The sequence below is a fragment of the Schistocerca americana genome, chromosome 1 (assembly GCF_021461395.2).
Source record: "Schistocerca americana isolate TAMUIC-IGC-003095 chromosome 1, iqSchAmer2.1, whole genome shotgun sequence".
NCBI lineage: Eukaryota > Metazoa > Arthropoda > Insecta > Orthoptera > Acrididae > Schistocerca > Schistocerca americana.
The window spans coordinates 787,077,016-787,104,941 of record NC_060119.1 but is presented as its reverse complement, the minus strand read 5'-3'; the positions used below and the strand labels follow the sequence as shown (position 1 = coordinate 787,104,941).

General features: G+C 38.1%; 1 protein-coding gene across 3 annotated transcripts in view; it reads left to right on the top strand.

The window, feature by feature from the left end:
• Positions 1 to 27,926, top strand: part of LOC124612406 (centromere protein I-like) — a 367,802-nt gene that overhangs the window by 111,252 nt on the left and 228,624 nt on the right. For all 3 annotated transcript variants that reach the window (XM_047140617.1, XM_047140609.1, XM_047140600.1), the window contains exons 6-7: positions 8,437 to 8,626; positions 16,141 to 16,185. In XM_047140617.1, coding sequence (XP_046996573.1) covers positions 8,437 to 8,626; positions 16,141 to 16,185 — 235 coding nt within the window. The remainder of the gene's footprint in view (positions 1 to 8,436; positions 8,627 to 16,140; positions 16,186 to 27,926) is intronic.

Below are 27,926 nucleotides of genomic sequence, written 5' to 3'. Positions count from 1 at the left end.
GTACTGTGCTTGATCAAGTGCAAAACATGGACATCTATATCTTCTAGCGTGCAAGTCAATTTTAAGACAGCAACTAATACATAAATAAAAGATCGCAGTCATGATTAAGTCCAATTTTTGAACTTTCACTCGTCCTATGATCTACTGATGTCTGTTGGTCTCCATGGTGGGTCTTGCAGCTGTAATTTATTCTTGCAGCAATAGTGAGACTATTTAATAGGATCTATTTCATTTTTCTATACATTTCGACCTGGATTTATTTTCCTTCTTGTTTTGTCTTAATGTCATCACCATTTTCTAAAACTGATTAAAAGCTGGTAAGATTTTCACCCTGTATTCTAATATGTAAACAACAACCGAATTTCTCATTTGCACACCACGTAGTAAATCGTTAGTCTCTCAGTATGAGAACATTTGTTACAAACCTGTTCAAATACAACAAGAGTTTGTGAGATGATAGAATTTAGTGCTATTTCTTCCTGTGTTTCACAAAGTTGTCAAGTTTTAGACAGAGTAATGATTGTTGTAGTGACAAGTTCATAGTTTCTCGGTTATCCCTTCCACTAGCGGCACATGAGTCAAATGTCTTGTGATTGTTCCGTTAACATCAATACTCTCTAGAGCACTTTGGTGTAGATTGCAAATACATTTGTCGATGCCTACCCTTCTGAACTCTTCAAAATAAATCTGTACATGATGTCAATAGCCAAAGCTTCTTAGGTGAATGTAAGATGACCTCTATTTATACTCTACTAAACAATGTAAAAAGTCGACCTGAGCAGCAGTAGTAGAGTAATCTGCGAATATAAGACAACCCTGTAAAAGAATGATGAATTAGGGGAGGAACCTCATCTTGTAGTCAGGCAAATGTGGTACATTGTTCAAACATGGGATTGCAGTTGATTTGTCTGTTTTTCCAGAAAGGAAGCAAATTTGGTACATTGTTCAGACTTGGGATTGCAGTTGATCTGTCTGTTTTCCCAGAAAGGAAGTTACCTAAAAGATGGCTTTCAATTGCTCTTCATTCAGATGTCCCACTAAAATATTCAATACATTTGGTTTGCCTGTCAGTGATTTCATCTAAATAAAAAATACTGGATCATCAGCAACTACTCCTCTGATTTGTGACAGTTATCTTTTGTTAAGTGGCTGAAGGTATCCAGTATACCTCTCTCGATACGATTTCATAATTGAGTTGGCGAGCTTGGGAAGGGGAGTACCACATGCTACAAATGCAGGCACTGTGTCATAAAAAAAATCATTTCTACTTTTTTATGTTTAAGGTGCCAGTGACTCCCAATAAACTGCTGACTTACAGTACTGTTGTCACCCTATATTCCGTATTCTTGGCATGCTTTGTACTTTATTCATGGTGCTGAGTATTTATACTCGCTGTCAATTGCAACAAAGTTGTAGCAGCTGCCTAATTTTGGTATTTGTTAATTTTGGTTTGTTGTTCATGACAGTGTGACAGTAATGTGTTGCTTCAGCAAATTATGTTTCTTTCTTCGCTACATGTCAAACGTCAAAATATTTCTGCATGAAGTATTCTGTTCTACTTCTATTGGAACCGTAGTTGAAGTGTAAACAGTAGATTTTCAAATGGAAGTAAAGGCCAGACATATAAGAATACTCTCAAATATCTTTTGTCTCTAGCTGAGACTGAACGTGAGTTAAGAGGAGGGAGGCAATGAGGAGGCAAAAGATGAGCTTTTAGGCTTACAAGTGCCAAACAGGGTGCCCAGTGAGTCTGAAGATGTATGCACATTTCAGATGGTGAAGCTAAAAAGTAGACCTAACTGCATTCATTATTCAAAGAATATGAAGATATGGTTTCACTTGCTCCAAAGATACAATTAAGAAGGAAGGTAATCAATTGGAAAGTAACTTGGGCATAAGTGGCCGCTTCCCAGTATTCTAACAAAAAAGTATAAATGTAGCATGAAAGTATGCCAGTGAAATATCTCTGGTATTTTCAGTTCATTTAACGATGATTAGAAATTATCAAAAGCGGTTGAGTTTTTGGCGAGTCAACAGTGTTAAAATACTGTGACATTTCACAGGGTGTCAAACTTGTCATAGTCTTTGCCAGAAGAAGATGCATATGACACTTGTGAAAATATCACAGTATTTTAACACTACCATCTAGCTAGAAGCAAGAGACCTTTTCTCCGTAGCATACACCAGGAAAGTTTACATTTAGGTAAATTAAATCTGCCATCAAAGACGTAAAGGTTGGCTGGAAGAAAAACTGCTAGAAAAGCTGCTGGCATTGTCAAGAAGCTGCTGATGTTGGAACAAGATGCAGGTAAATCATGTTCAGTGTCATGTATGAACTATTCAAACAGAAAAAAAATGAAGGTCCTATTCGCACTTTTATAGGCTGAACATTGTAATAATGGTATTAGGAAAAGGATACCAGCAATATAAGGAAAACATAGATTGCTACTTACTATAATGATGGCATGTTAAGTTGCAGACAGGCACAACGAAAAGCCGCTTCCACATTAGCTTTTGGCCAAAGCCTTTGTTGAGAAAGGAAACACACACACACACACACACACACACACACACACACACACACACACACACACACACACACATATATATTCATTCACACAAGGAAACACACTTCTCGCACAAATGTGTGTGTGTGTGTGTGTGTGTTCCCTTTCCTGACAAAGGCTTTGCCTGAAAGCTAATGTGTGCCTGTCTGTAACTTAATGTGTCATCTTTGTAGTAAGTACCAATCTACCTTCCCCTTTTAATGTTTGTATGCCAACCTATAGTTTCCATTGTTACGAAAAGGATAGATAGCTACTCACTGTAAAGATGCTTGCTTGTGTGAATGTGCATGTGTCTTCTCTGCTGAAGATGGCTTTGGTCGAAACCTACACTCTGTAACAGACCTTCCGTTTTGCCTGTCTGCAACTCAGTGCTTCATCTTTACAGTGAATAGCAATCTATTCTTTTCCTAACAGTGTTGATACTTCAATCTGGAGTTTCCATTGTTTGAATATTGTAATAAATGTGTCAAGATTTTTATACATTGTGGTCACATGTGATTACAAATATTGATGTTGATCATCTTAATCCAATGATTAGATTTTCATGAGGTAAAAAAAAACCTGATCTTTTATCCAAGGAGAAGAGTAACAAATGATATTCTGAAGTTATTCATTTACAAGAACTTCTGGAGTATTTATTGCAGATAACTGCTACCCAGTACTCTAAAAATCTAGTGATGTTTGTAGAATAATCTGTGTAAATAAATTCTTACTGTCTGTTCACAGTGTGAACTGTATGAGAACTGCAGTGTGATCATTGTTTCTTCAAGTTCATAGCTATAGGTTCACATTTTTATAGGTAATAGATTCATGAAGGAAGCAGCTCACTGTGCTTCAGCTCATAATTTTTTCATTTAATGTGCTAATACTGCACAGAGAGAATTTTGCTATCCAAATGTGTTTGATTGTTTAAAATATCTTTCAAAGGAGCTAAACAATGGAAAATCTGGAATTCAAAAACATTATGAAAGGGATAGATCTCAGCATACAGAAAAGGTACTGAGTGGCAGACAGACACGCTGAAGAGAGACTTGTAGATATTATTTAGTTATCAGAATAAGTCCTTCGGGCTAATATAACAAATAAAATAATCACTTATTGATGATATAATACAATGTAAATGGATAGATCATCTTTATCTATCAATTTAAAGAATAGGTCCTTCGTCAGATGTAGAAAAAATAAAAAGAAACAAAAAATACACATGTTCAAACACGCACATGGCCATTGCCTTTGCTTACCATACATCTGGTTTTAGTGTGGACAATCCTGGTTTTTCAGTGCTGTCCACATTTTTAAACATTATCTTTTGACCATGCGTCTCTCGGATGACCTCAGCACCTACACTGACATCAGTGGGAAGACACAGCTACTGGTTGTATCATTACTTTTCACTTAATCATTTGACATCACACTTTGTGTGTGTTTTAGGTCATTTTACCTCGATTATCCTTCTTAGTGATGGGTAAAAGAGTGTGTGTGTTTAATGTTAACCTGCAACAGGAAAGCATACTTTTGAAGTTGTATAATGACTGCAACAATGAACATGTTTGGTGCACACTAACTGCTGGAAAATTTTTGGTTGCGCATAAAGGAGGGGTTGACATTGAAGAATGATAGTTCATGTTATTATGTTTCTGAAGTGGTTGGGGTTGCAATGTGTTTGCCTGGGACATTTGTTCCAGTTGACACAGATTTTTCAATTATGGGAAACATTTTGTCTGCAGAAGCAGGTAGACTATCGGTATCTACTGTTGAACATGTGCTGAATGTTAAAATTAATTCAGAATTTTCTTGTTGTGAATTTTATGGTATAATTAAAAATTAAAAGAAATAAACCATTTCTGAATAAAATCATGTCTAGTGAAAAAATGCAACTGAATGAATAAAGCCTAATGTTTCAGTAACCTGTATGACTTTTAACTTATTTATGTGTCCTGGGTTGCACCCAAAAAAATATGTTGTTATATCATGCGTTGGACCCAAACAATGTGGTAATACATCCTGGGTTGTACTCAAAAAATATGGTGACATATGTTGGGGTGCACCCAAAATGTGGTAATATGTCCTGGGTTGCACCCAAAAAAGATATGGTAAGCCTACAGCCTCCATGTGTTGTTTCGAGGAAATATTTAAAAATTCTTTTTTGGTCTTTTTTCCCATCTGTCCTACCCCACTGGCTGTTCGATGGAGGGATCTTTGTATCAGTATTAAGTTGTATCAGTGGCTTATAAACACATTTTCTTCATCAGGTGCAAATATTGTCAACACTAATTTCATATTTTCAGTATGAATAACTTTTTATGCTAATTGTGTAGGGGAAAGACTGTATCTCATTACATGCAAAACAAATAATTCTCCACACTAATGTGTAAAGCAACATCTTGCAAGAAAGGGATTGTTAGGGATTGAGTTTATATGCTCAATCAACTTCTGTTTTTCCATTACATCGGCCACCTTGAAACTACTTTTACATGAGATTGGTAGACACACTCGGTTTGTGAAGACAGATGAACATGAACAGGAGTCAGATTTTAGCATACAGCCTCCATTTAAATAATGTTTAACAGAAAGTAATCAGAAACTGCCAGTTCATCTTCGCCAAAGCAGTTATCATCCCATTAGTATGCAGTATCAGTTATCTTTATTACACCAGAACATTCCAGGACTCAGAAATAAAGTTGATGAACTATTCATTTGTATTGATGAAATGATTTCAACTAACCAAATTGACATAATCTGCCTCTCTGAACATCAAGTGAACACTGGTACAGATATGTTAGGCATTTTGAATTTTAAGCTAGCTTCCTACTTCTGCAGAGTAGATATGGATGGAGGAGGAGTTGCCGCATTGATTAAAAACTGCCACAAATTCAAGAACATTGATATTAATAAATTCTGTTTATAGCACCATCTAGAGGCATGTGCAACAGAAGCAGAGTTCCATAACAGATCCTATATAATAGTAACTATTTACCGAGCACCTTCAGGAAATTATAATCTATTCATAAATCATCTAGAAGCTCTTTTGGGTTATTTAATAGGAAGAAACAAAGAAATTTTGATTGCTGGTGACGTTAATACAGATTTTCTAATGTAATCTTCCATTAAACATTTACTGCAGTTAGTAGTGTTGTCTTTCAATCTAACTCACACTGTAAACTTTCCAACTAGGATCACTAAATCCTCAAGGACAGCCGTTGATAACATTTTCATAGACAAATCAAAGGAACAAAATCATATCATAAAACCTGTAATAAATGGACTATCAGAGCATGACATGCAGCTCCTTGTTTTAGATGTAAATTCTAAGCAGATTATCAAGACTGCTAAATCTGAGTACAGGAGAGTAGTCAGTCAACCAAAAATTGAGTGTTTTAGAAAACTGCTCAAATATATGAACTGGAAAGATATTTATAGTGCTCATGACGTGAATGAAAAATATAACACATTCATGAACAATGTTTGTACCATGTTTGAAAACTGTTTTCCTCTAAAAGTTACTTAAATTAAACAGAAGTCTACAATAAAAACATGGATTACACAAAGAATAAAGATTTCCTGTAAGACAAAAAGGAAAATGTATCTGTCGACCAAGAATAGCTCCAATGCTGATGATTTAGCTAAATACAAGGAATACTGTAAAATATTAAAAAAAGTAATCTTACATCTAAACAAATGCTCTACGAGAAGAAGATAGCAATGTCAGGGAACAAAATAAAAACAATATGGGATATAGTGAAAGAGGAGAATGGTAGAACCAGAAAGGAACAGGAGCAAATCTATTTAACAAGTACTTTATATCGGTTACTGATAGAATGGGATTGTCAGGATCAGTAAATAATGCCCTTGAATATCTGAAACTAGCCTTTACAAATAGCTTCAAGTACATGAATATGTCACTCACTTCACCAAAAGAAATAACTTCCATAATAAAATCTTTAAAAACAAAGCATTCTAGTGGTTACAATGAAATATCAACAGAGTTAATTAAGGCATGTTCTTGTGAGTTTAGTACAATTCTAAGTTACTTGTGTGACCAATCAATTATAACTGGGACATTTCCTGACTGGCTAAAATATGCAGATGTTAAGCCTCTATTCAAGAAAGGGGGTAAAGGGATACCATCAAACTGCAGACAGAGTTCACTTTTGCCAGCATTCTCAAAAATTTTAGAAAAAGTAATGTACAGGCAGCTTCTCAACCATCTGACCACAAATAACATATTATCAAGAACATAGTTTGGATTTATGAAGGTTTCTGATGTCGAGAAGGCTATTTATACCTACAGTGAAAATGTACTTAATTCATTAAATAACAAGCTACAAGCAGCAGGTATTTTCTGTGATTTGTCAAAGGCATTTGATTGTGTGAACCACAACATCCTGTTAAATAAATTAGAATTCTATGGTGTCACGGGCAGTGCTGCAAAATGATTAAGTCGTACCTCGCTAACAGGAAACAAAGGGTGTCAGTGCAAGGGACTCGTGAATTAAGTCATCAGTCATCATCAGAATGGGAAGAAATTACATGTGGTGTCCCACAAGGATCCATCTTAGGGCCATTGCTTTTTCTTGTGTACATTAATGATCTCTCATCAGTTACACTGCCAGAAGCAGAGTTCGTTTTGTTGGCAGATGACACAAGTATTGCAATAAATAGTATGTCAAGTGTATTTCTAGAAAGATCTGCTAATGATATTTTCATGGATATTAATAAATGGTTTAAAGCCAACTCACTGACATTAAACTTTGAAAAGACTCCCTATATGCAATTCAGAACCTGTAAGAGGTTTCCACCCAGCATATGCATAAAGTATGAAGAAGAGCAGATAGAAGAGGTTGACAGTCTTAAATTCCTGGGATTACAACTTGATAATAAATTCAGTTGGGAGGAGCACACCACAGAACTGCAGAAACGCCTTAACAAATCTGTATTTGCAATTCGAGTGTTAGCAGACATAGGCGACATAAAAATGAAAAAGCTTGCATACTTTGCCTACTTTCACTCCATAATTTCATATGGTATAATATTTTGGGGTAACTCTTCAAGTCAAACAAAAGTTTTCAGAGTCCAAAAGTGTGTAATATGTATTGTTTGTGGTGTAAATACACAGGTGTCCTGTAGAAACCTCTTCAAAGAACTGGGTGTACTAACTACTGCCTCTCAGTATATTTACTCCTTAATGAAATTTGTCCTAAATAATATATCTCTTTTTCCAACAAACAGCTCAGTTCATACATACAATACCAGGAACAAAAATGATCTGCACAAGGACTTAAAAGCACTCACTTTAGTTCAAAAAGGGGTCCACTACTCAGGAACATTCACCTTCAATAATTTGCCAGCAAACATAAAAAATTTAGTTACAAATAAAGATCAGTTAAAAAGGAGCCTGAAAGACTTACTAGTGGCCAACTCCTACTCCATTGACGAATTTTTTAATAGAAACAATGATTTATTGTATATACTCATACTATTAGTATTATTATTTCAGCTTAAAAAATTATGTATTGTATATACTCATACTATTAGTATTGTTATTTCAGCTTGTTTCTCGTCTTTTTTTAAATGTTCCACATCCACGAGGATCTCCTCAGCACGGATCTATGGAACGAAGAACTAGTCTAATCTAATCTCCCTTCTCTCTCTTCAATCCTCCACCATCACTCCATTCCCTTGTCTCATCTTTCCATCACCCATCCCACATCTCTCCTACCTTAAACAACCTGTCTCTGTCCTTCACGATTCTTGTGCTTCCTTTCCCCCCTCACACTTCCACCACTGCTGCTATCTTCCCCCCCACCCACCCTCTGTGTGTGTTATTGTATTTGTGTCTGTCTGCCTAATTCAGTGTCATTGTTTACAGCTTATTTAAGTCTTTTCGTCCAGAACTTATACCAGAACGTGTTTCGACTGTAAATACACATACAGCGTTTGGAAGAATCCCTGCTAAGCTGTCAGAGGCTGTAAATAAGCGCATTAGTATACACAGAGCAGGTGTTGCAGACCCAAGGAAAGAAATTAATCATCAAACAGATGCAGAACACGTCACACTGGTATCTTTGCCTTTTAATATCAGTTTTTAGAATTATTTGACCATAAGTTTTACTAGTAGTATTAGGAATAATAATAATAATAATAATAATAATAATAAGAAGTTTTTGTTCAGCATCAAGCTGTTTTTTCGTATACGCAAAAGTGGCAAATGGTATAATTTTTAGATACATTGCAAATTCATTTTTCTGACTGTGCAATGAATTTAGGATTCCTTTTCTCTTTACATAAATAGTATTTCCCTGATTGTTAAACACTGGAAGTGTGTTATATATTTTTTGTTATAAACATAATGTAAGAGGGAGAATCTCTACTTAATATTCCACAGAAAATATAAAAGAAATAAAAAGGGGGGGGGGGGGGGGGAAAGTTACGTTAGTATTGTGCAGTATATCTTCTACTTACATGACCCTTTTTTTTGCATTAATATTCTTCAGTGATGTAAAAAGAATTACTGTAACCAGTCACAATGTATTATTATTTCCACAGCATGTTTTGAGAGATTACATCTCTGTTATCAAGTGGAGTTTTGTCTATGAATAAAACATTTATACACAACTTTTAGGTAACCTCTATTACTGTTATACAGTAGTCACAGGCTCCATTTCTAGTCATGTTGCAGTGTATACAAAGTGAATTCAGTGCTGCCATGAACAGAAATGGAGCCTATGACCTCTGAAAGATGGTACCACGGATTACCCCAAAAGTCATGCATGTTTGCCTTATTAATTGACATAAATCAAACTGGTGGTGGTGTGACCTTCCAAAACACATATTCAATATAGTAATAAGTTTGACTGTTTGCAGTAATTTGTAGTTGCAATTGATAAAAGTCATTGCCAACGTTAAATTAAAATATTCACATTGAAAATTGCAACTTCAGAATTGGAAGACTTAAAGAGCACTGAGCAATGCATTTGATAATCTAATTCCTCCAGGCAATGAACTCTTTCCACATAGTGTTATGTTTGTCTAGATCATACTGTATGAGTGGCTGCAATGTTCTAACCAACAGAATTATTTTTAAATTCCTCACATTCGTCCTTAAGTACAAATACCGGTTTTAGGGAATGAACTGTGGTAAGACTCCTTAGGTTCAGTCCAACAGAGTATTTTAACTGCTGTTTCTGCTGCAGGATCTAACCTGTGTAAGTTACCTTGAACTCCATATTTCTATTCCCTAATTAATACTTCGGAATAATTTGAAGGGTGACACGTGGTCTTTCATGCAACAGAGTCTTTACAGCACCTAGCTAACGTATTTATTGCAAATATACTCTTCGATTAGGTTGGTTCCCCTCCCCCCCCCCCCCCCCCAATGAATTTTTGTGAATGTCCCATTTAGGGGTCTTAAAAAAAATTACAGTATAAAAAAATTAAGTGATACGGAAGTATAGCCCCAAATAACAAACTTTGAAGGATTGTAGAGGCTGTCATGAACCACAAATTGAGGATAGGAACCCGTGCCCAGAAATGTCATCCATCACTGCCACAGAGTGCATACCCTTTGGCAGTAAATGTGACTTTGTATGCTGACAGGCTGTAGGTGGAAAGTCTCGCAACATTGTTTTTCAGTGATTGCAACTGATTGCCAGAATCGCCAGTAGAGAAGATGGAACTAACTGTTACATATACAGACCTTGTCTTGTAGGAATATGATGCTCTGTTGCCTTAGTAGATGATGGTCCCGGTTACAGATTTACATCCACTGTTTATTTTTCTCCAATATACCGAAAAACACTGGAGATTTTAGAAGACTCCATGAGATAAATGAGCTGTGAATGGAAACCTGTGTCCGAAACCGTCACCTACTGAGGCAACACAGCACCACATTCATATGGGACAAAGAGTGTTATGCACTAGCAGGCTCCATCTTTTCCACTGGTGATTGTGGCAGTCACTTGCAATTATTGGACAACAAGCAACATTGTGACGTGTTCTGCTCATGGTCCTTTTGTGAACAAAGTCATGTTTGCTGCCAAAGGAGTGGCCCAGCGGCAGGTGCTGGCCTGATGCCTATAATGTCAGTGCCCTGTAGTGTCATTAGTTGACATTTCCAGACACAGATTCCTATCCTCAATTTTTCCTCACAACACCTCGAATTCTGTCTGTATCATTTTGTAGAGTGTGGTATAAACACTAGTCTTTTCCCCATGACTTTGCCAGCATGTGTGTTCGACACATGTACTGAACACACTCCTCCTCCTCCTCCTCCACTCTTGTATGTCCACCACATCCTCCCAATTTCTATCTTTCCACCTCATCCTCCCCATCTTGTCTACCTCCTCCTCCCCATGTCTGTCCATTTCCTCCATCCCTTCCTTCTAACCACATGTTCCTCCCCCTCTCTCTGACCATATCCTCCTTCCTCACCCTCTGACCATATCCTCCTTCCTCACCCTCTGACCATATCCTCCTTCCTCACCCTCTGACCATATCCTCCTTCCTCACCCTCTGACCATATCCTCCTTCCTCACCCTCTGACCATATCCTCCTTCCTCACCCTCTGACCATATCCTCCTTCCTCACCCTCTGACCATATCCTCCTTCCTCACCCTCTCACCATATCCTCCTTCCTCACCCTCTGACCACAGCCTGCTTCCTCACCCTCTGACCATATTGTCCTCCACCTCTCTCTTTTAATCTCCTCCCACCCCTCCTCCCCTCTCTTTCTTTCTCCTCCTCTCCTCTCTTTCTTTCTCCTCCTCCCCTGTCTTTCTTTCTCCTCCTCCCCTGTCTTTCTTTCTCCTCCTCCCCTGTCTTTCTTTCTCCTCCTCCCCTGTCTTTCTTTCTCCTCCTCCCCTGTCTTTCTTTCTCCTCCTCCCCTGTCTTTCTTTTTCCTCCTCCCCTGTCTTTCTTTCTCCTCCTCCCCTGTCTTTCTTTCTACTCCTCCCCTCTTTCTTTCTCCTCCTCCCACTCCTCCCCTCTTTCTTTCTCCTCCTCCCACTCCTCCCCTCTTTCTTTCTCCTCCTCCCACTCCTCCCCTCTTTCTTTCTCCTCCTCCCACTCCTCCCCTCTTTCTTTCTCCTCCTCCCACTCCTCCCCTCTTTCTTTCTCCTCCTCCCACTCCTCCGCTCTTTCTTTCTCCTCCTCCCCTCTTTCTTTCTCCTCCTCCCACTCCTCCCCTCTTTCTTTCTCCTCCTCCCACTCCTCCCCTCTTTCTCCTCCTCCCACTCCTCCCCTCTTTCTTTCTCCTCCTCCCACTCCTCCCCTCTTTCTTTCTCCTCCTCCCACTCCTCCCCTCTTTCTTTCTCCTCCTCCCACTCCTCCCCTCTTTCTTTCTCCTCCTCCCACTCCTCCCCTCTTTCTTTCTCCTCCTCCCACTCCTCCCCTCTTTCTTTCTCCTCCTCCCACTCCTCCCCTCTTTCTTTCTTCTCCTCCCACTCCTCCCCTCTTTCTTTCTCCTCCTCCCACTCCTCCCCTCTTTCTTTCTCCTCCTCCCACTCCTCCCCTCTGTTTGTCTGTTACCTCCTCCCCTTGTTCTGTCCATCCCCTTCATTATCCATCTCAACCTGTCCCCAGCCATTCTCATTGGCACGTGTAGCCCCTGCACTACAGTGTAATAAAGAGCACCAATACAGTACAGTGGAATAAAGAGCACCAATACTGCTCTCAGAACATGCCTGTCATCAGGGCAGTCGGCACATCAGGGGCTTTAAAATTGTTTATTTGCCCCAGACTTCACAGGCCACCATGCTAAGCAAATCAGCACTACTCCAACATGACACGCCTGTCATCCAAGGCAGCATACATGTCAGGACCCGGAAAACTGTTTCTCGCCCTGACATGTACGCTGCCCTGCAAACCAGGTTGATTTGGCAGGGCAGTATTGTTCCCACACAACAAGCCAATTGTGCTGGCCAGCCTATTCACCAGGCGATGTGAAAGATACATTTTGCATGTATCTCTTCTCCTTTTAGAGCTAGGAGGCTGTAAAACCTCCAGTGCTGATTGTCATGAGGCCTGCTGTTTTTGTGCCAAATTTGGGTGAAAGTGATCCACGGGTTTGAGATGGGATATCTCTCTCTCTCTCTCTCTCTCTCTCTCTCTCTCTCTCTCTCTCTCTCTCTCTCTCTCACACACACACACACACACACACACACACACACACACACACAGTAAAGATCTAGTTCAGACCTTAAGGCATGTCTTGTCTAATATTAGTAGTTTCGTACCTATGTACACAATTTGCTGTTTTTAGAGCTACAAACTGTTTCCTATTTGTTATTTTATCGAGCCATAGACAGTGCCTCTTATGCCGATATCCCACAATATATCTAATAGTGTTGTAACACTGACACAATCAAAAATTTTTGAAATGTGGTATGCACTAGTGACATGTTCCTTGTTGTCAGTACACTTACTACCTCATAAACACACACATTATTATTTTTTTTTTTAAAGAAATTTTAATAAGTCCTTGTTTCCATCCCAGCACTATCATCTCAAAAGTAGACAAGTATGGTTTAAAAAGTTTATTTAAATCAAACCATTGCAGCTTTCTGACTTATTACAAATCTATCTTCAGATGGCACGCCTAGATTTTAATGCATTCCTGTTGGGGCCTAGTTTTCTAATCTTTATAGATTTTACGCAGGAAGGTAAAATTCGGTAAACTTACTGCGAATGTCCTTTTTCTTTTTGTCCTTGCAGAAACATGCGTGAAATGATTTTAAAGTTAATAAAACATGAAATATGACAAAAACTTGCTTGGTACTTATTATTTTCTGTGGAACAAATTGTTTATGTATTTGTGTTATGCATTTTAAAGTTTCTACATTTTGGCTCATGGGCTATGTCAGTGACACATTTCATGTCTTATTATAAAACCATTTCATATAAGTTTCTGTGAAGGGTAAAAAGAAAAAAATCTGTAGTAAGTTTACCAAATTTTGAATGAAAAACTTTTGTTTACCTTTGTGCACAAAACTGACTGCAAAATTACTCTAAAATGAAGCCCCAGCAGGAAAACAAGTAAATCTGTAAGAGTTTTCTGAAGGTGGATTTATAATAAATCCAAAACTGGTAAGGCTTTAATTTTAATAAACTTTCTCAAGCTGTACTTGGGCTAGTTGCTGTTTTAAATTATAAACCTTTTAACAATATCTTAACAATTGGAGCCAATAATGATTCTGCTGTTAAACTCTTGATTAGATCATACCAGGTGATTCAGTTACCTGATTGCCATCTTGACCTGTAGCACAGGAAAGACTCTTGAGTAGGTAGTCAGTCTCTGCCTCATAGGGACTCTGATCCCAAAACCCACTTAGCCACTTTCGTGGTTGATTCAGACAGTAATAACATAATCCTACTAGAGGTGGCCATACAACAGTCTATCCTAGCTCAAAATCCTTTACCTAATGAGATTTTCCGCCAGTAAAAGGTTCACATCATCCCTTACAAGTATAATGTCCTTCATCAAATTCACAATTGTAATTTTCAAGGTTTTAGCTGGGTTCATGTTTCATTCACTTGCAAAAAGCATTAATTTTGGCAAGAATGCCTTAAAAATCACTTTTCACATAGTTAGTTTAGTTCTCTTCTGATTCATTTTCAGTCCTTCCTTGGGAGTATTGCTTGAGGTACTGTGTTGGTGGTCCTCTATCACATGGTTTCATTCAGGAGAATGATTAGGCCTGGTGGTCTGGCAATAAAGCACATGACTGGAATCTGAAAGGTCCCAGGATCTAATTCTGATTAGACCACAGATTTTTACAGTCTACCATTAGCCTAGCCTTCACCTCTCAGTGACATGAAAATTCACCAGGAGCAACATGTGGTTCCGATTGTATGTCAAACTGTACATCTTCTTTCCCTGGTAATATTACTAGGTTGTTGTTGTTGTGGTCTTCAGTCCTGAGACTGGTTTGATGCAGCTCTCCATGCTACTCTATCCTGTGCAAGCTTCTTCATCTCCCAGTACCTACTGCAACCTACCATATTACTAGGGTAAATTAAAAACACAGGTCATTAAAATGGTGTCCAGTGGAGAGACTTGTACCGGGTTATTGAGTGACACAATTACTATTCAAGAGAACAATTTTGCCCCAAAGGAGATTTCAAGTGTAGCATTATTTTAATTGCTATCAACAGCATTTCATTTGCAGTAAGAAGTTCTGTTAAACATTTGCAGTTCGTAAATAATTATGTACTCTTTTGTTTATATTCAATCCAACGATATCAACATGACAGTTACAGCTGATAATGAAAAGGGTAGTTAACACCTGATAATGAAAAGGTTGAAATAATGGACAATAAATATTAGTTTCAGGTTTTTACTTTGGGAAAACTATGTATATGAATTTTAAACACTTCATGTTGTGTTGTTAACCAGAAATCAGATTATCAGACACTATTTTAATTTTTTAATCTGCAAATTTGTAGATTACTCTTTGACAAGAAATAAACTTTATTGCACTCAAAAGCTTAACAAAATAAGTGCATAAAACAGATGAATGATTTGAGATGCTTCAGAAGACAATTATATTTTGCTGTAGCTCTATAAAATTTTCATAATGTCCCAAATTGACTACGGCAGGTTGGGTACTGCTCACCATAAAGTCATCATGCTGGCAAAAGTCAGCTGTCAGACCAACTCAGATATGAATGTGTGTAGAGGCTGAGGAGCGGTCACTTTCCACTATGTGATGCCTTGTCAAGGTGATACACAAGTCCAGATAGTTCTAGAACTGGCAACAGTTACTGTGCCTTTAAGATTGCATGCTAAAAAAGTCTCGTTTGATTTATTGGAGTTCAGGATAATGAGTCAGAGATGGAGTAAGCTGTTGTCCTGGCTGTTTCGGAGGCACAGAGTGATTTTGAGTTGAAGTTCAACAGCTCATGTACTCCAAGACTATTATTAAAAGTGTGTGGGGTTTATTTATTTATTTATTTTAAAGGGTTTTTTATGATATTATCAGCTTATTTACTTGTGAGTCTAGTCTAAGCGAGGCATACCTTCAGCTGCTACGGTCTTATCCCCGATAAAATAATCAGAGTTTACCTCTCTTAACAATTGACAAATTATGATGTAGAAGTATGTTCTCTCCTTGAGCAGATGAGATGCTATCAAGGATACAGATCCAAGCCAATGAGGTGCATTCTGCTGGATGCCAGAACACTACAGGATACAGGTAAATGATGAAGCTGAAGAAGCAGTGAAGGTGTAGGCAAAATACCATGATTCTGTCTCTTTCCCCCCCCCCCCCCCCCCCCCCCTCTCCCCCCAATCCCTCTTTCTTTCACATCCCTTCCCCACACACTCTTTGTATGTCACTACTTTGCACCTGCAAAAGAGATCTGTATGTTCTTGTTTCCTTACATTTAGCTAAAACAGTTGGATATAATATTTCTTAATTTTTGTAACAAATACACAATTTACAGAATGCTATGCCTCTCGCCCTCCCCTTTTTTCTAGTAGCTTTGTTGATATGTGATGTGATTGGATTAAATATTATGAATGCCTATTTAATAATTTGCTTCCATATTAAACATTTCCTGTGCTTTCTATTTGCAGGATGATGACAGTTCTGACAGTGAATCCAGTTATCCTATTCAAAAGGTGAGAGACTTTTAGAGGTGTATTAAGAAGTACTACAATTGTGTTCAGCAATTCTGCGAACATTTAAAATGCAGCAGTCATATATTATAGTTGTTATATTTCCTGTTATTCTTATCATCATCATAATTTTTGTCATTGTTCTGAGAAGCACGCAAGTATAGATCAGTGTCACATAAATGAGGAGATTACTCTGAGCTGATAAATATTGAACTATGACTTGCATGTGGCAGACCAGTTATATGATAACTTTTTAGACTATTGGCTCAAATACATATTCGTACTTTCAAACACTTTAACAACGGGACAAAAAAGTTCAGAAATATCTGAGTCCATTAATTTTTTTGTTAAAGATAACACGAAGTTTATTTAAAGTCATGATTCTTTCCATAATAATAATTACAGAGAACAAGATGGAAAACCCTGTATGTAACCTGATTGTGTTAGTGAGTCAGTTTTGATTAATAATTAAACATTTTACGTTAACATTTATATTGCTCCTAGACTGATTCCCATTTCCATTCCCTATACATTTTTGCAAGTGTGAAATTCTTGATAACCACCACAGTATAGTGGTGGGCAGAGAATAAAAAGTTCTATCTAATTTGTGCTATTAAACTATTAACGTCCACTGTAAGTTATTTTGCTGAATTACTGCAAATACATACCCAGCTAGGAGAATGGGAGGGCAGCTGCCACACACACACACACACACACACACACACACACACACACACACACACACACAAACCTAAGCCAAGTAATCTGTGTTCAACTGATGAACTACAATGAGGCTGCTATGGCACAAAAATTGGAAATCAGCTCATTGAGCAGGTTCACAGCACTGTGATGTTCTCATTACATAACTATGGTGCAACAAGAAGAGCAATGTTGCAAAAAGATAATGAGCACTGATACGGTAACTAAGACTAAGATAAAGTCTCACTAAAATTAAAGTTCAAGCTGTGTGGTAAGTACTCAGTACAACCAGCCTGTACGTGAAAGCTTTACCATTATCATGCTGTAGCTGCTGTTGATGCTCAGGGTGGAAAGACAGCAATGAGATGATGAAATGTGATTAAAACATGTGATCTCTCTCTTGGCACTTATCAAAAGTGAGATATCACTTCCCATATTCTCTCCTGGAGCTCTTATACACCACGTGGTAGAGGCGGTACATACATCAGATCTGTAATGTGTCCCCACAAAAAAAACTCACACGGAGTGAGATTTGGTGATCAGGGAAGCCATTTCATGAAACTGCTGTCCCCTTTTGTAGCACAGCCGATCCATCGAGGTGGCATCTCCATGTCCAAGTACTCACGAATGTCATGATGAAAATGGGGTGGAGCCTCGTCCTGCTGAAAGATGAACAGAGTGTCTGATTACATTTGAGGCATCAGCCATTGCTCCAACATGTCGAAGTAGAAATATCTAGTGACAGTGCTCTTGGTGAAGAGTTTTCGACGTGACAAGGCACAAAAACATTACCTTTGGGGAATCGCGCTGGAATTCAATGCATTCGTGTGGATGCTTTGCACCCCAGATTCGACAATTATGCCTGTTCATTTTCCCATTAGTGTGAAAAGTGGTTTCATCACTAAAAATTAAGTGATCAAAAATGCCATCCTCATCCTCATTCAATTGTTGCAACTACGAACAAAACTCAAAACGCTTGTCTTTGTTCTCATCATCAAGTTTCTGCGCTAGCTCCAATTTGGATGGTTTCATAGATAGCTTTTGTTCCAGGACTTTCCACTTTGTCATTGGAGTCCTTTCGAGTTCACGGGATGCACAACTCTTCGATTTCTTTGGGCTCCTTATGAATGTGTCTCGTACGCGTTCCACATTCACTTCACTCACACTGGGATGTCCGCTTCTCTTTGCCGGGCACAAGCAACCCATCGTAATGAATTTGTTGGGCCAGTGGCAAATGGCCTTCCTTGTTGGTGGCTTCTTACCGTACTTTGTTCTAAACATCCGTTGAACAGCTGTAGCACTCTTGTTTTTGTCGAACTCCAACACACAGAAAGCTCACTCCACACCTGAACTTGCCATGTTTGAGACTAATGCTGACTATCAGCAAATTACCAGACTATACTGAGGCAGTATACATGGGGGGGGGAAAAAAAAAAAACTTCCAGCGTTTTTCCTCAAAATGATATACGTATGACATCTGTACAATGTTTAGTTCTTGTGCAATAAATAATTGTAAGTGTTCCCAGACTTTATGTATGCCCTGTATAATCTGAATTCAGTTTACCTTTGTATGAAATAGAGTAGCTTCAATATTTTAGATTGTAATAGGAGGGTTGGAACTTTAATAGTGGCAACTATTTATTTACAGTTTGTACAAAATAGATACGTGGTTGTGGTTGTGCTCCAAAAATGAAGAGCATAGAGACAGAAATGATGACACTTTCTGCACAGCCTGACCATCCTTTTGCTGGACAATGCTCAAGCACGCACGGTGCAAGCTGTTACTGATTTGTTTGACTGATGGGGTTGCTAAGTGCTATACCACCTACTGCACTCCCCTGACTTAAGCCCTCATGTGTTCAACTCAGTTTCTAAACTGAAGGAAACACTTCACAGCATTCGCTTCAGAACTGCTACAAATTCGTCGGGCAATAGACTGTGTCACTCGAACTGTCTACGCAACTGGCACTGCTAAGAGTATCCTAGGACATCACTGGCAATGGGTTATACACAATGCTGGTATCTATTTTGTACGAGCTTTAAATAACTAGTTGCCACTATTAAGGTTCCAATCCTCGTATTTCACTTTTTCTGTCACTTTCCCATTATCTTTCATTGATTGTGTGTATCATTGCCAATTTTATCTGTTTTTGGACGTTTCTAAGTTTCCCACAAAATTTATACTATATTGTCAGTTAAAACTACACTTCTGCTCCCCAAAAATTTTGTCAGTGCCAGTGTTCTTGTTCAGACATTAATGGCCTCCTAAGTTAAGTGTTTAATAGTGGGAGCTCCAGGTTGGAATATCAACAGTATAGACCAGCACTTTACCACTGAATCACAGTAACAGGCTTTAATACATTGGGTGGAACTGAAGACACAATTAGTTACAAAATTGTCGTGGGAGGAAGACAATTCTCCAAAACTGGAATAATGCTGTAATTATTCTAATACACAACAAAGCAGATGAGCAGGGCATAAACTAAATACCTATCAGCCTCATGTGCTTATTATTATTATTTTTTTTATTATTATTATTTCTTTACTTTCTCAGACGTTAAGTCTGGTTAAAAATGGAAAGTGACGCGGACCTTGATCAAGCGTCACTTCCTTTTAACTGTATGGTATGTGTTGTATTGCATTTAGGAACTTCCGGGTAATTGACCATGTATCAGTAATTACGGATTTCTGTAGTTGTATATATAAGTTTGGATGTAGCTGTATTGCATTGATGTACTGGTGGATATTGTGTGGTATGACTCCTGTAGTCGATAGTATAATTGGTATAATGTCAACTTTATCCTGATGCCACATGTCCTTGACTTCCTCAGCCAGTTGGATGTATTTTTCAATTTTTTCTCCTGTTTTCTTTTGTATATTTGTTGTATTGGGTATGGATATTTCGATTAGTTGTGTTAATTTCTTCTTTTTATTGGTGAGTATGATGTCAGGTTTGTTATGTGGTGGTGTTTTATCTGTTATAATGGTTCTGTTCCAGTATAATTTGAATTCATCATTCTCCAATACACTTTGTGGTGCATACTTGTATGTGGGAACGTGTTGTTTTATAAGTTTATGTTGTAAGGCAAACTGTTGATGTATTATTTTTGCTACATTGTCATGTTTTCTGGGGTATTCTGTATTTGCTAGTATTGTACATCTGCTTGTGATGTGACCTACTGTTTCTATTTGTTGTTTGCAAAGTCTGCATTTATCTGTTGTGGTATTGGGATCTTTAATAATATGCTTGCTGTAATATCTGGTGTTTATTGTTTGATCCTGTATTGCAATCATGAATCCTTCCGTCTCACTGTATATATTGTCTTTTCTTAGCCATGTGTTGGATGCGTCTTGATAGATGTGTGGCTGTGTTAGATGATATGGGTGCTTGCCATGTAGTGTTTTCTTTTTCCAATTTACTTTCTTCTTGTCTGTTGATGTTATGTGATCTAAAGGGTTGTAGAAGTGGTTATGAAATTGCAGTGGTGTAGCCGATGTATTTATATGAGTGATTGCTTTGTGTATTTTGCTAGTTTCTGCTCGTTCTAGAAAGAATTTTCTTAAATTGTCTACCTGTCCATAATGTAGGTTTTTTATGTCGATAAATCCCCTTCCTCCTTCCTTTCTGCTTAATGTGAATCTGTCTGTTGCTGAATGTATGTGATGTATTCTATATTTGTGGCATTGTGATCGTGTAAGTGTATTGAGCGCTTCTAGGTCCGTGTTACTCCATTTCACTACTCCAAATGAGTAGGTCAATATTGGTATAGCATAAGTATTTATAGCTTTTGTCTTGTTTATTGCTGTCAATTCTGTTTTCAGTATTTTTGTAGTCTTTGTCTATATTTTTCTTTTAGTTCTTCTTTAATATTTGTATTATCTATTACTATTTTTTGTCTGTATCCTAGATATTTATAGGCATCTGTTTTTTCCATCGCTTCTATGCAGTCACTGTGGTTATCCAGTATGTAATCTTCTTGTTTAGTGTGTTTTCCCTTGACTATGCTATTTTTCTTACATTTGTCTGTTCCAAAAGCCATATTTATATCATTGCTGAATACTTCTGTTATCTTTAGTAATTGGTTGAGTTGTTGATTTGTTGCTGCCAGTAGTTTTAGATCATCCATGTATAGCAAATGTGTGATTTTGTGTGGGTATGTTCCAGTAATATTGTATCCATAATTTGTATTATTTAGCATGTTGGATAGTGGGTTCAGAGCACAGCAGAACCAGAAAGGACTTAATGAGTCTCCTTGGTATATTCCACGCTTAATCTGTATTGGCTGTGATGTGATATTATTTGAATTTGTTTGGATATTAAGTGTGGTTTTCCAAGTTTTCATTACTATGTTTAGGAACTGTATCAATTTAGGATTCACTTTGTATATTTCCAATATTTGTAGTAACCATGAGTGGGGTACACTATCAAAAGCTTTTTGGTAATCAATGTATGCGTAGTGTAGCGACCTTTGTTTAGTTTTAGCTTGATATGTCACCTCTGCATCTATTACCAGTTGCTCTTTACATCCTCGTGCTCCTTTGCAACAGTCTTTTTGTTCTTCATTTATAATTTTGTTCTGTGTTGTATGTGTCATTAATTTCTGTGTAATGACTGAAGTTAATATTTTGTATATTGTTGGTAGGCATGTTATGGGGCGATATTTAGCTGGGTTTGCTGTGTCTGCTTGATCTTTAGGTTTCAGATAAGTTATTCCATGTGTAAGTGTATCAGGGAATGTGTATGGGTCTGCAATGTAACTGTTAAATAATTAGTTAGATGTGAATGTGTTGAGGTGAACTTCTTTAGCCAGAAATTTGCTATTTTATCTTTTCCAGGGGCTTTCCAATTGTGAGTAGAATTAATTGCTTGGGTGACTTCATGTTGCAAAATTATCACTTCAGGCATTTGTGGTATCATCTTGTATGTGTCTGTTTCTGCTTGTATCCACCGTGCATGCCTGTTATGTTGTACCGGGTTTGACCATATGTTGCTCCAGAAGTGTTCCATATCTGTTATGTTTGGTGGATTGTCTATTTTAATGTGTGTGTCATCTATCGTCTGGTAAAATTTCTTTTGGATTGTGTTGAATGTTTGGTTTTGTTTCCTTCTATTTTCACTTTTTTTGTATCTTCTAAGTCATTTGGCCAATGCTTGTAATTTCTGCTTCTTTTCATCTAATTGCTCTATCGCTTCTTGTTGTGAGATTTTACCTAACCTTTTTCGTTTTTTTTTTTCTGACATTTCATTTCTTATAAATTGTGTTAGCTGTCCGATGTCCTTTCTCAGTTTTTCTATTCTGATCTGTAGCCTGTGTTGCCATGCTGGTTTTGTGGGTTTCTTCTGTGTGTTGGTTGGTTTTGATCTCTGCCTAGTGTGTATATTTAGTGTAGTGAGTGCTCCTATATAAACCAGTAGTTGTAACTCTTCCATAGTTGTGTTTTGATTTATTTTGTTGTGTATGATTGTGTTGATAGTTTTTGTTGTTGTTTCGACTTGTGGGTTATTTGGCAGTCTTTGCAAGAATGGTCTAATGTCTGTATTTGTGTCTTTGTATTCTATATACGTCAGCTGAAATTTTTCTTCTATATCTAACGTGTGTCACTTCGTGTTCTATTTGTGCTTGTTCTGGTGGCTGTCTTAAGATTTCGTTTTCCTCTGATTGTTTAATTGATGCGTGTTGTTCTTTGTTTGTTTGCTCTGGGATGTTTGAGTCCATTACTGTATTTTCTTCTTCTGATTGTGCATTATTTTGTTCCAGTATTATTATTATTATTATTATTATTATTATTATTTACTATTTGCTTTTACAGCCTGATTGGACCACTTTAGTCAATCATTTCTTGGTCCCCTTCAGTAAGCGCATGTTTTGTTCTTTTTTAACTGCCCAGTATCTTTTCATTCGTTCTGATCTTTCCTTTCTTTCCTCATACCCTTATCATAATATGTCGTTTGTCTGAGTTTGGTTTAAATCTTATTTTCTTGTCTTTAAGTTTCTTGGGGTTTTTTGTCTTGTTTTGCAGATCATCCAAGGTTATATCTTGTTCTCTCATATCCTCTTAACTTCCTTTATCCTTCCTACTTGTTGCTTCAGATTCCACAGTTTCTGCATAATTTTTCTTGCTAATCTGGTTTCTGGCATCCTCATTATGTGACCAAAGGAAGAAATCCTCTTTTTATGTATAATATCTGTGATAGGCTCCAGTTCTCTGTACACTATTTCATTCGGCACTATTGCCATTGTCCTTCCTTCTGGTATTTTTTATGCATGCATGTTCTCGCTGTTCTTCTCTCTACTTTTAGTATTTTGTCAACTCTGTTTCTCTGAATGACTTTAAGAAGAGTCTCGCTTGTGTATGTTACCTCTGGCTGAACCACCGTCTTGTAGTGTTTTAATTTTGTTTGAATTGATAGACATTTCTTATTGTATGTAGATCATGTTAGTTTTAGAGCTTTTATCATTTTATTGGTTCTTTCTTGCCAAGCAGGTTTTTCATCCAAGTTGTGTTATAATCTCCCCAAAATATTTAAATTGCTTCACTAATTTGATTTTTCTGTTGTCTACTGTTACGTGGTCAATTACTAGCAGGTCTGTTACCATCATGTCAGACTTATCAAAAGATATCTGAAGTCCTACTTTTTGCATTATATTTTTCAGGCTCATTGTTTGATTTCTAGCTTCTTTTACATTATTAGCTAGTAATGCGAAGTCATCTGCAAGTCTCAAACAATTTAGGTTTATATCATCTTTCTTGGTTCCAATTGTTATGTTTTTAGGATTCTCTTTGTACCATTCTCTCATCAAGTATTCAAGAGCAGAGTTGAAGAGCAGTGGTGATAGACCATCTCCTTATCTTAACCCTGTTTTAATTGTAAATGGCTCAGATAGTTCTCCTCTAAATTTTACTTTGGACTTGGTGTTGGTAAGGGTTAATTTTATCATTTTTGTTAATTTGGGAAGAAGTCCAAAATTTCTATTATGTCCAGCCTAGATCTGTGGATGTAATTTGAAGTCTACAATGGTAATGAGTAGTTGCTTTTGTCTCCTTTTGCAGGCATCCATTATTAATTTTAATGCGATGATCTGTTCTGGGCAGCTTCTCCAGGGTCTAAATCCTACTTGATATTCTCCTAGCTCCTTTTCAAGTTGATCTTTACAGCGATTGTAGATAATTCTTGACAATATTTTACGTGTGCAATCCGATAGGGAAATCCCTCTGTAATTGTCCAGACTTGATTTTTCTCCTTTTTCGTGTAAGGGTGTACGATACGAGGGTAATCCCAAAAGTAAGGTCTGCTATTTTTTTATAAGTACAGAACTCTGTTTGTGTGGCAGTTGGTCACACTGTTGTGAAGAGTGCTTGACGCACTGTGTGTGAACATGCGCATGCCGCGCTCAGTCTTGTTTGGCAGCTGTTGAGAATGGAGCTCTCGTTGGACGTTACCGCCAAGTGCGAATTGCGCATAGTTGTTCAGTTTCTGAACGCAAAGGGCACTGTGCTGATTGAAATCCATCGCCAATTGATGGAAGTGTATGGTGAGTTGTGCATGGATGTCAAAAATGTTCGTAAGTGGTGTAGAGAGTTTACAGTTGGTCGGACCGAAATTTACGACGAACAAAGGAGTGGGAGACCGTCAGTTTCTGAGGCGACAATGTTGAAGGTTGAGCAAAGCATGGGTGAAGATTGGCGGATCACCCTGGATGGCCTCTGCACCTTGCTTCCTGAGGTTTCCCAAAGCACTGGTCACAGAATTTTAACAGAAACATTGAACTACCAGAAGGTGTGCGCAAGATGGGTGTCACGCATGCTGACTGAAGACCACATGCGGCAACGAGTTGATGCCTCCCGCGCGTTTCTTCACCACCTTGCAGCCAAACAGGACAACTTTGTGGACTGGTTAAAAGAACATTTGGCCGGAAAGCGATTCAGCTCCGACGACGAAGTGAAAGAAGAGGTTCATAACTTTCTGAACAGCATGGCGGTGAGCTGGTATGACATGGGCATACAATAACTGCCAGTGTCTACAAAAATGAATTGACAGAAATGGTGATTATGTCGAAAAATAGCTAAATGTTCAAGCTGTAAACCGATGTAAACGATTGTAGAAGTAAACAGGTCTATGTGCTTATTAAAAAATAGGAGATGTTACTTTTGGGCTACCCGCGTAGCTGTAGCCCAGCTTCTGGCAGCTCTTCTCTGATCCAGATTTTAACTATGTATTGATGTAATGATATCTCCGCAGGTTCTGCTGCTTATTTCCAGAGCTATGCAAATGTTTGATCTTCTCCACTTGCTTTGTAGTTCTTGAGCTCACTCAAAGCTTTGTAGACTTCCTGAATTGTCGATGAGTTTATATTTTCTGGTGGGGTTTTTATTGGAGTTTCTGTGTTTATTTCAAGAAATTCAGGAGGATCCTCACGATTTAGTAGTTCGTTAAATGTTTCTGCTAAAATTTCTGAATTTCTTTTATCACTATGGGCCATCATATTGTTTTTATTTTAGCATTGGTTTTGGGGGATCATATCTTTGGAATTGTCTGCTAAATGTTTTGCAATAATCTCGTGAGTTTGTTTTCTTAGTACACTACTGGCCATTAAAATTGCTACACGAAGAAGAAATGCAGATGATAAACGGGTATTCATTGGACAAATATATTATACTAGAACTGACATGGGATTACATTTTCATGCAATTTGGGTGCATAGATCCTGAGAAATCACTACCCAGAACAACCACCTCTGGCCGTAATAATGGCCTTGGCATGCCTGGGCTTTGAGTCAAACAGAACTTGGATGGGGTGTACAGGTACAGCTGCCCATGCAGCTTCAACATGATACCACAGTTCATCAAGGGTAGTGACTGGTGTATTGTGACAAGCCAGTTGCTCGGCCACCATTGACCAGACATTTTCAATTGGTGCGAGATTCGGAGAATGTGCTGACCGGGGCAGTAGTCGAACATTTTCTGTATCCAGAAAGGCCCGTACAGGACCTACAACATGCGGTCGTACATTATCCTGCTGAAATGTAGGGTTTCGCGGGGATCAAATGAAGGGTAGAGCCACGGGTTGTAACACATCTGAAATGTAACATCCACTGTACAAAGTGCCGTCAATGCGAACAAGAGGTGATCGAGATGTGTAACCAATGGCACCCCGTACCATCACGCCGGGAGATACACCAGTATGGTGATGACGAATACACGCTTCCAATGTGTGTTTACCGCTATGTCGCCAAACACGGATGCGACCGTCATGATGCTGTAAACAGAGCCTGGATTCATCCAAAAAAATGACGTTTTGCCATTCGTGCACCCAGGTTTGTGGTAGAGTACACCATCGCAGGCACTCCTGTCCGTTACAGCCATGCGGATAAGATGCCTGTCATCACAACTGCTAGTGATACGAGGCCGTTGGGATCCAGCACGGCATTCTGTATTACCTTCCTGAACCCACCGATTCCATATTCTGCTAACAGTCATTAAATCTTGACCAATGCGAGCACGAATGTCGTGATATGATAAACTGCAATCGCTTTAGGCTACAATCCGACCATTATCAAAGTCGGAAGCATGATGGTACGCATTTCTCCTCCTTACATGAGGCATCACAACAACGTTTCACCAGACAACGCTGGTCAACTGCTGTTTGTATATGAGAAATCGGTTGGAAACTTTCCTCATGTCAGCACATTGTAGGTGTCGCCACCAGCGCCAACCTTGTGTGAATGCTCTGAAAAGCTAATCATTTGCATATGACAGCATCTTCTTCCTGTCGGTTAAATTTTGCGTCTGTAGCACATCATCTTTGTTGTGTAGCAATTTTAATGGCCAGTAGTGTATTTGTTTCTATCATAGAAAGTATATCTTTTTGATATTGATGTTTAACCCTCCTTAATGTTTTTTGAGTCATCTTTCTTTTTTTTGTGAGTTCCAAGTAAGATTCTTTTGTTTTTTGACCCTCTACCTTAACCAGGTGTGGTGTCTATCTTCCACTGTTTTATCACATTTGTCATTCCATCACTGGTGTTTTTTCCTGTGATTTATTGCGGCTACTTCTTCAGCTATTTGTTTCAGTTGGGGAATTATTTCACCCAGATCATCTGTTATTTTTTATACCTAGTTTGTTCTTCATATTCCTTGTTATTTATCAATTTATGAGGGTCATAGGTTCTCGTCTTTCTTCTCTTCACTATAATTATCATCAGCTGCATAACTGAATCTGAGTCCGGGATCTTAACAAATTAACTGCCTCATTTTGTTATATCTAAAGTACAGATCTCTTTGTGTTTATATACTTAGTACACATTAGTTCAGTAAAATGAAAAATAGTTATACACTTTTCATTTAATACATCTGCACTTTCCACTTCATATGCCACATACTCTTGCAGTGACTTTAGGACTTCAACGATGCTGCCACACCTGTTACGTCTCCATGCCTTCCCTTCTGCCTGTCTAGAAATCGGAGGCAGCATCTTTTTATGATGCAAGACATTAATGTTGTCCACTAGCAGTATTTTTTTCTTTGCTGTTAATCTCTTCACTGCTGAGGGAATTAGACTAGGAAATGAGACACTTAAAGTAGTAAAGGAGTTTTGCTATTTAGGGAGTAAAATAACTGATGATGGTCGAAGTAGAGAGGATATAAAATGTAGACTGGCAATGGCAAGGAAATCGTTTCTGAAGAAGGAAAATTTGTTCACATCGAGTATGGATTTAAGTGTCAGGAAGTCGTTTCTGAAATTATTTGTATGGAGTGTAGCCATGTATGGAAGTGAAACATGGACGATAAATAGTTTGGACAGGAGGAGAATAGAAGCTTTCGAAATGTGGTGCTACAGAAGAATGCTGAAGATTAGATAGGTAGATCACATAACTAATGAGGAGGTATTGAATAGAATTGGGGAGAAGAGGAGTTTGTGGCACAACTTGACGAGAAGAAGGGACCGGTTGGTAGGACATGTTCTGAGGCATCAAGGGATCACAAATTTAGCATTGGAGGGCAGCGTGGAGGGTAAAAATCGTAGAGGGAGACCAAGGGATGAA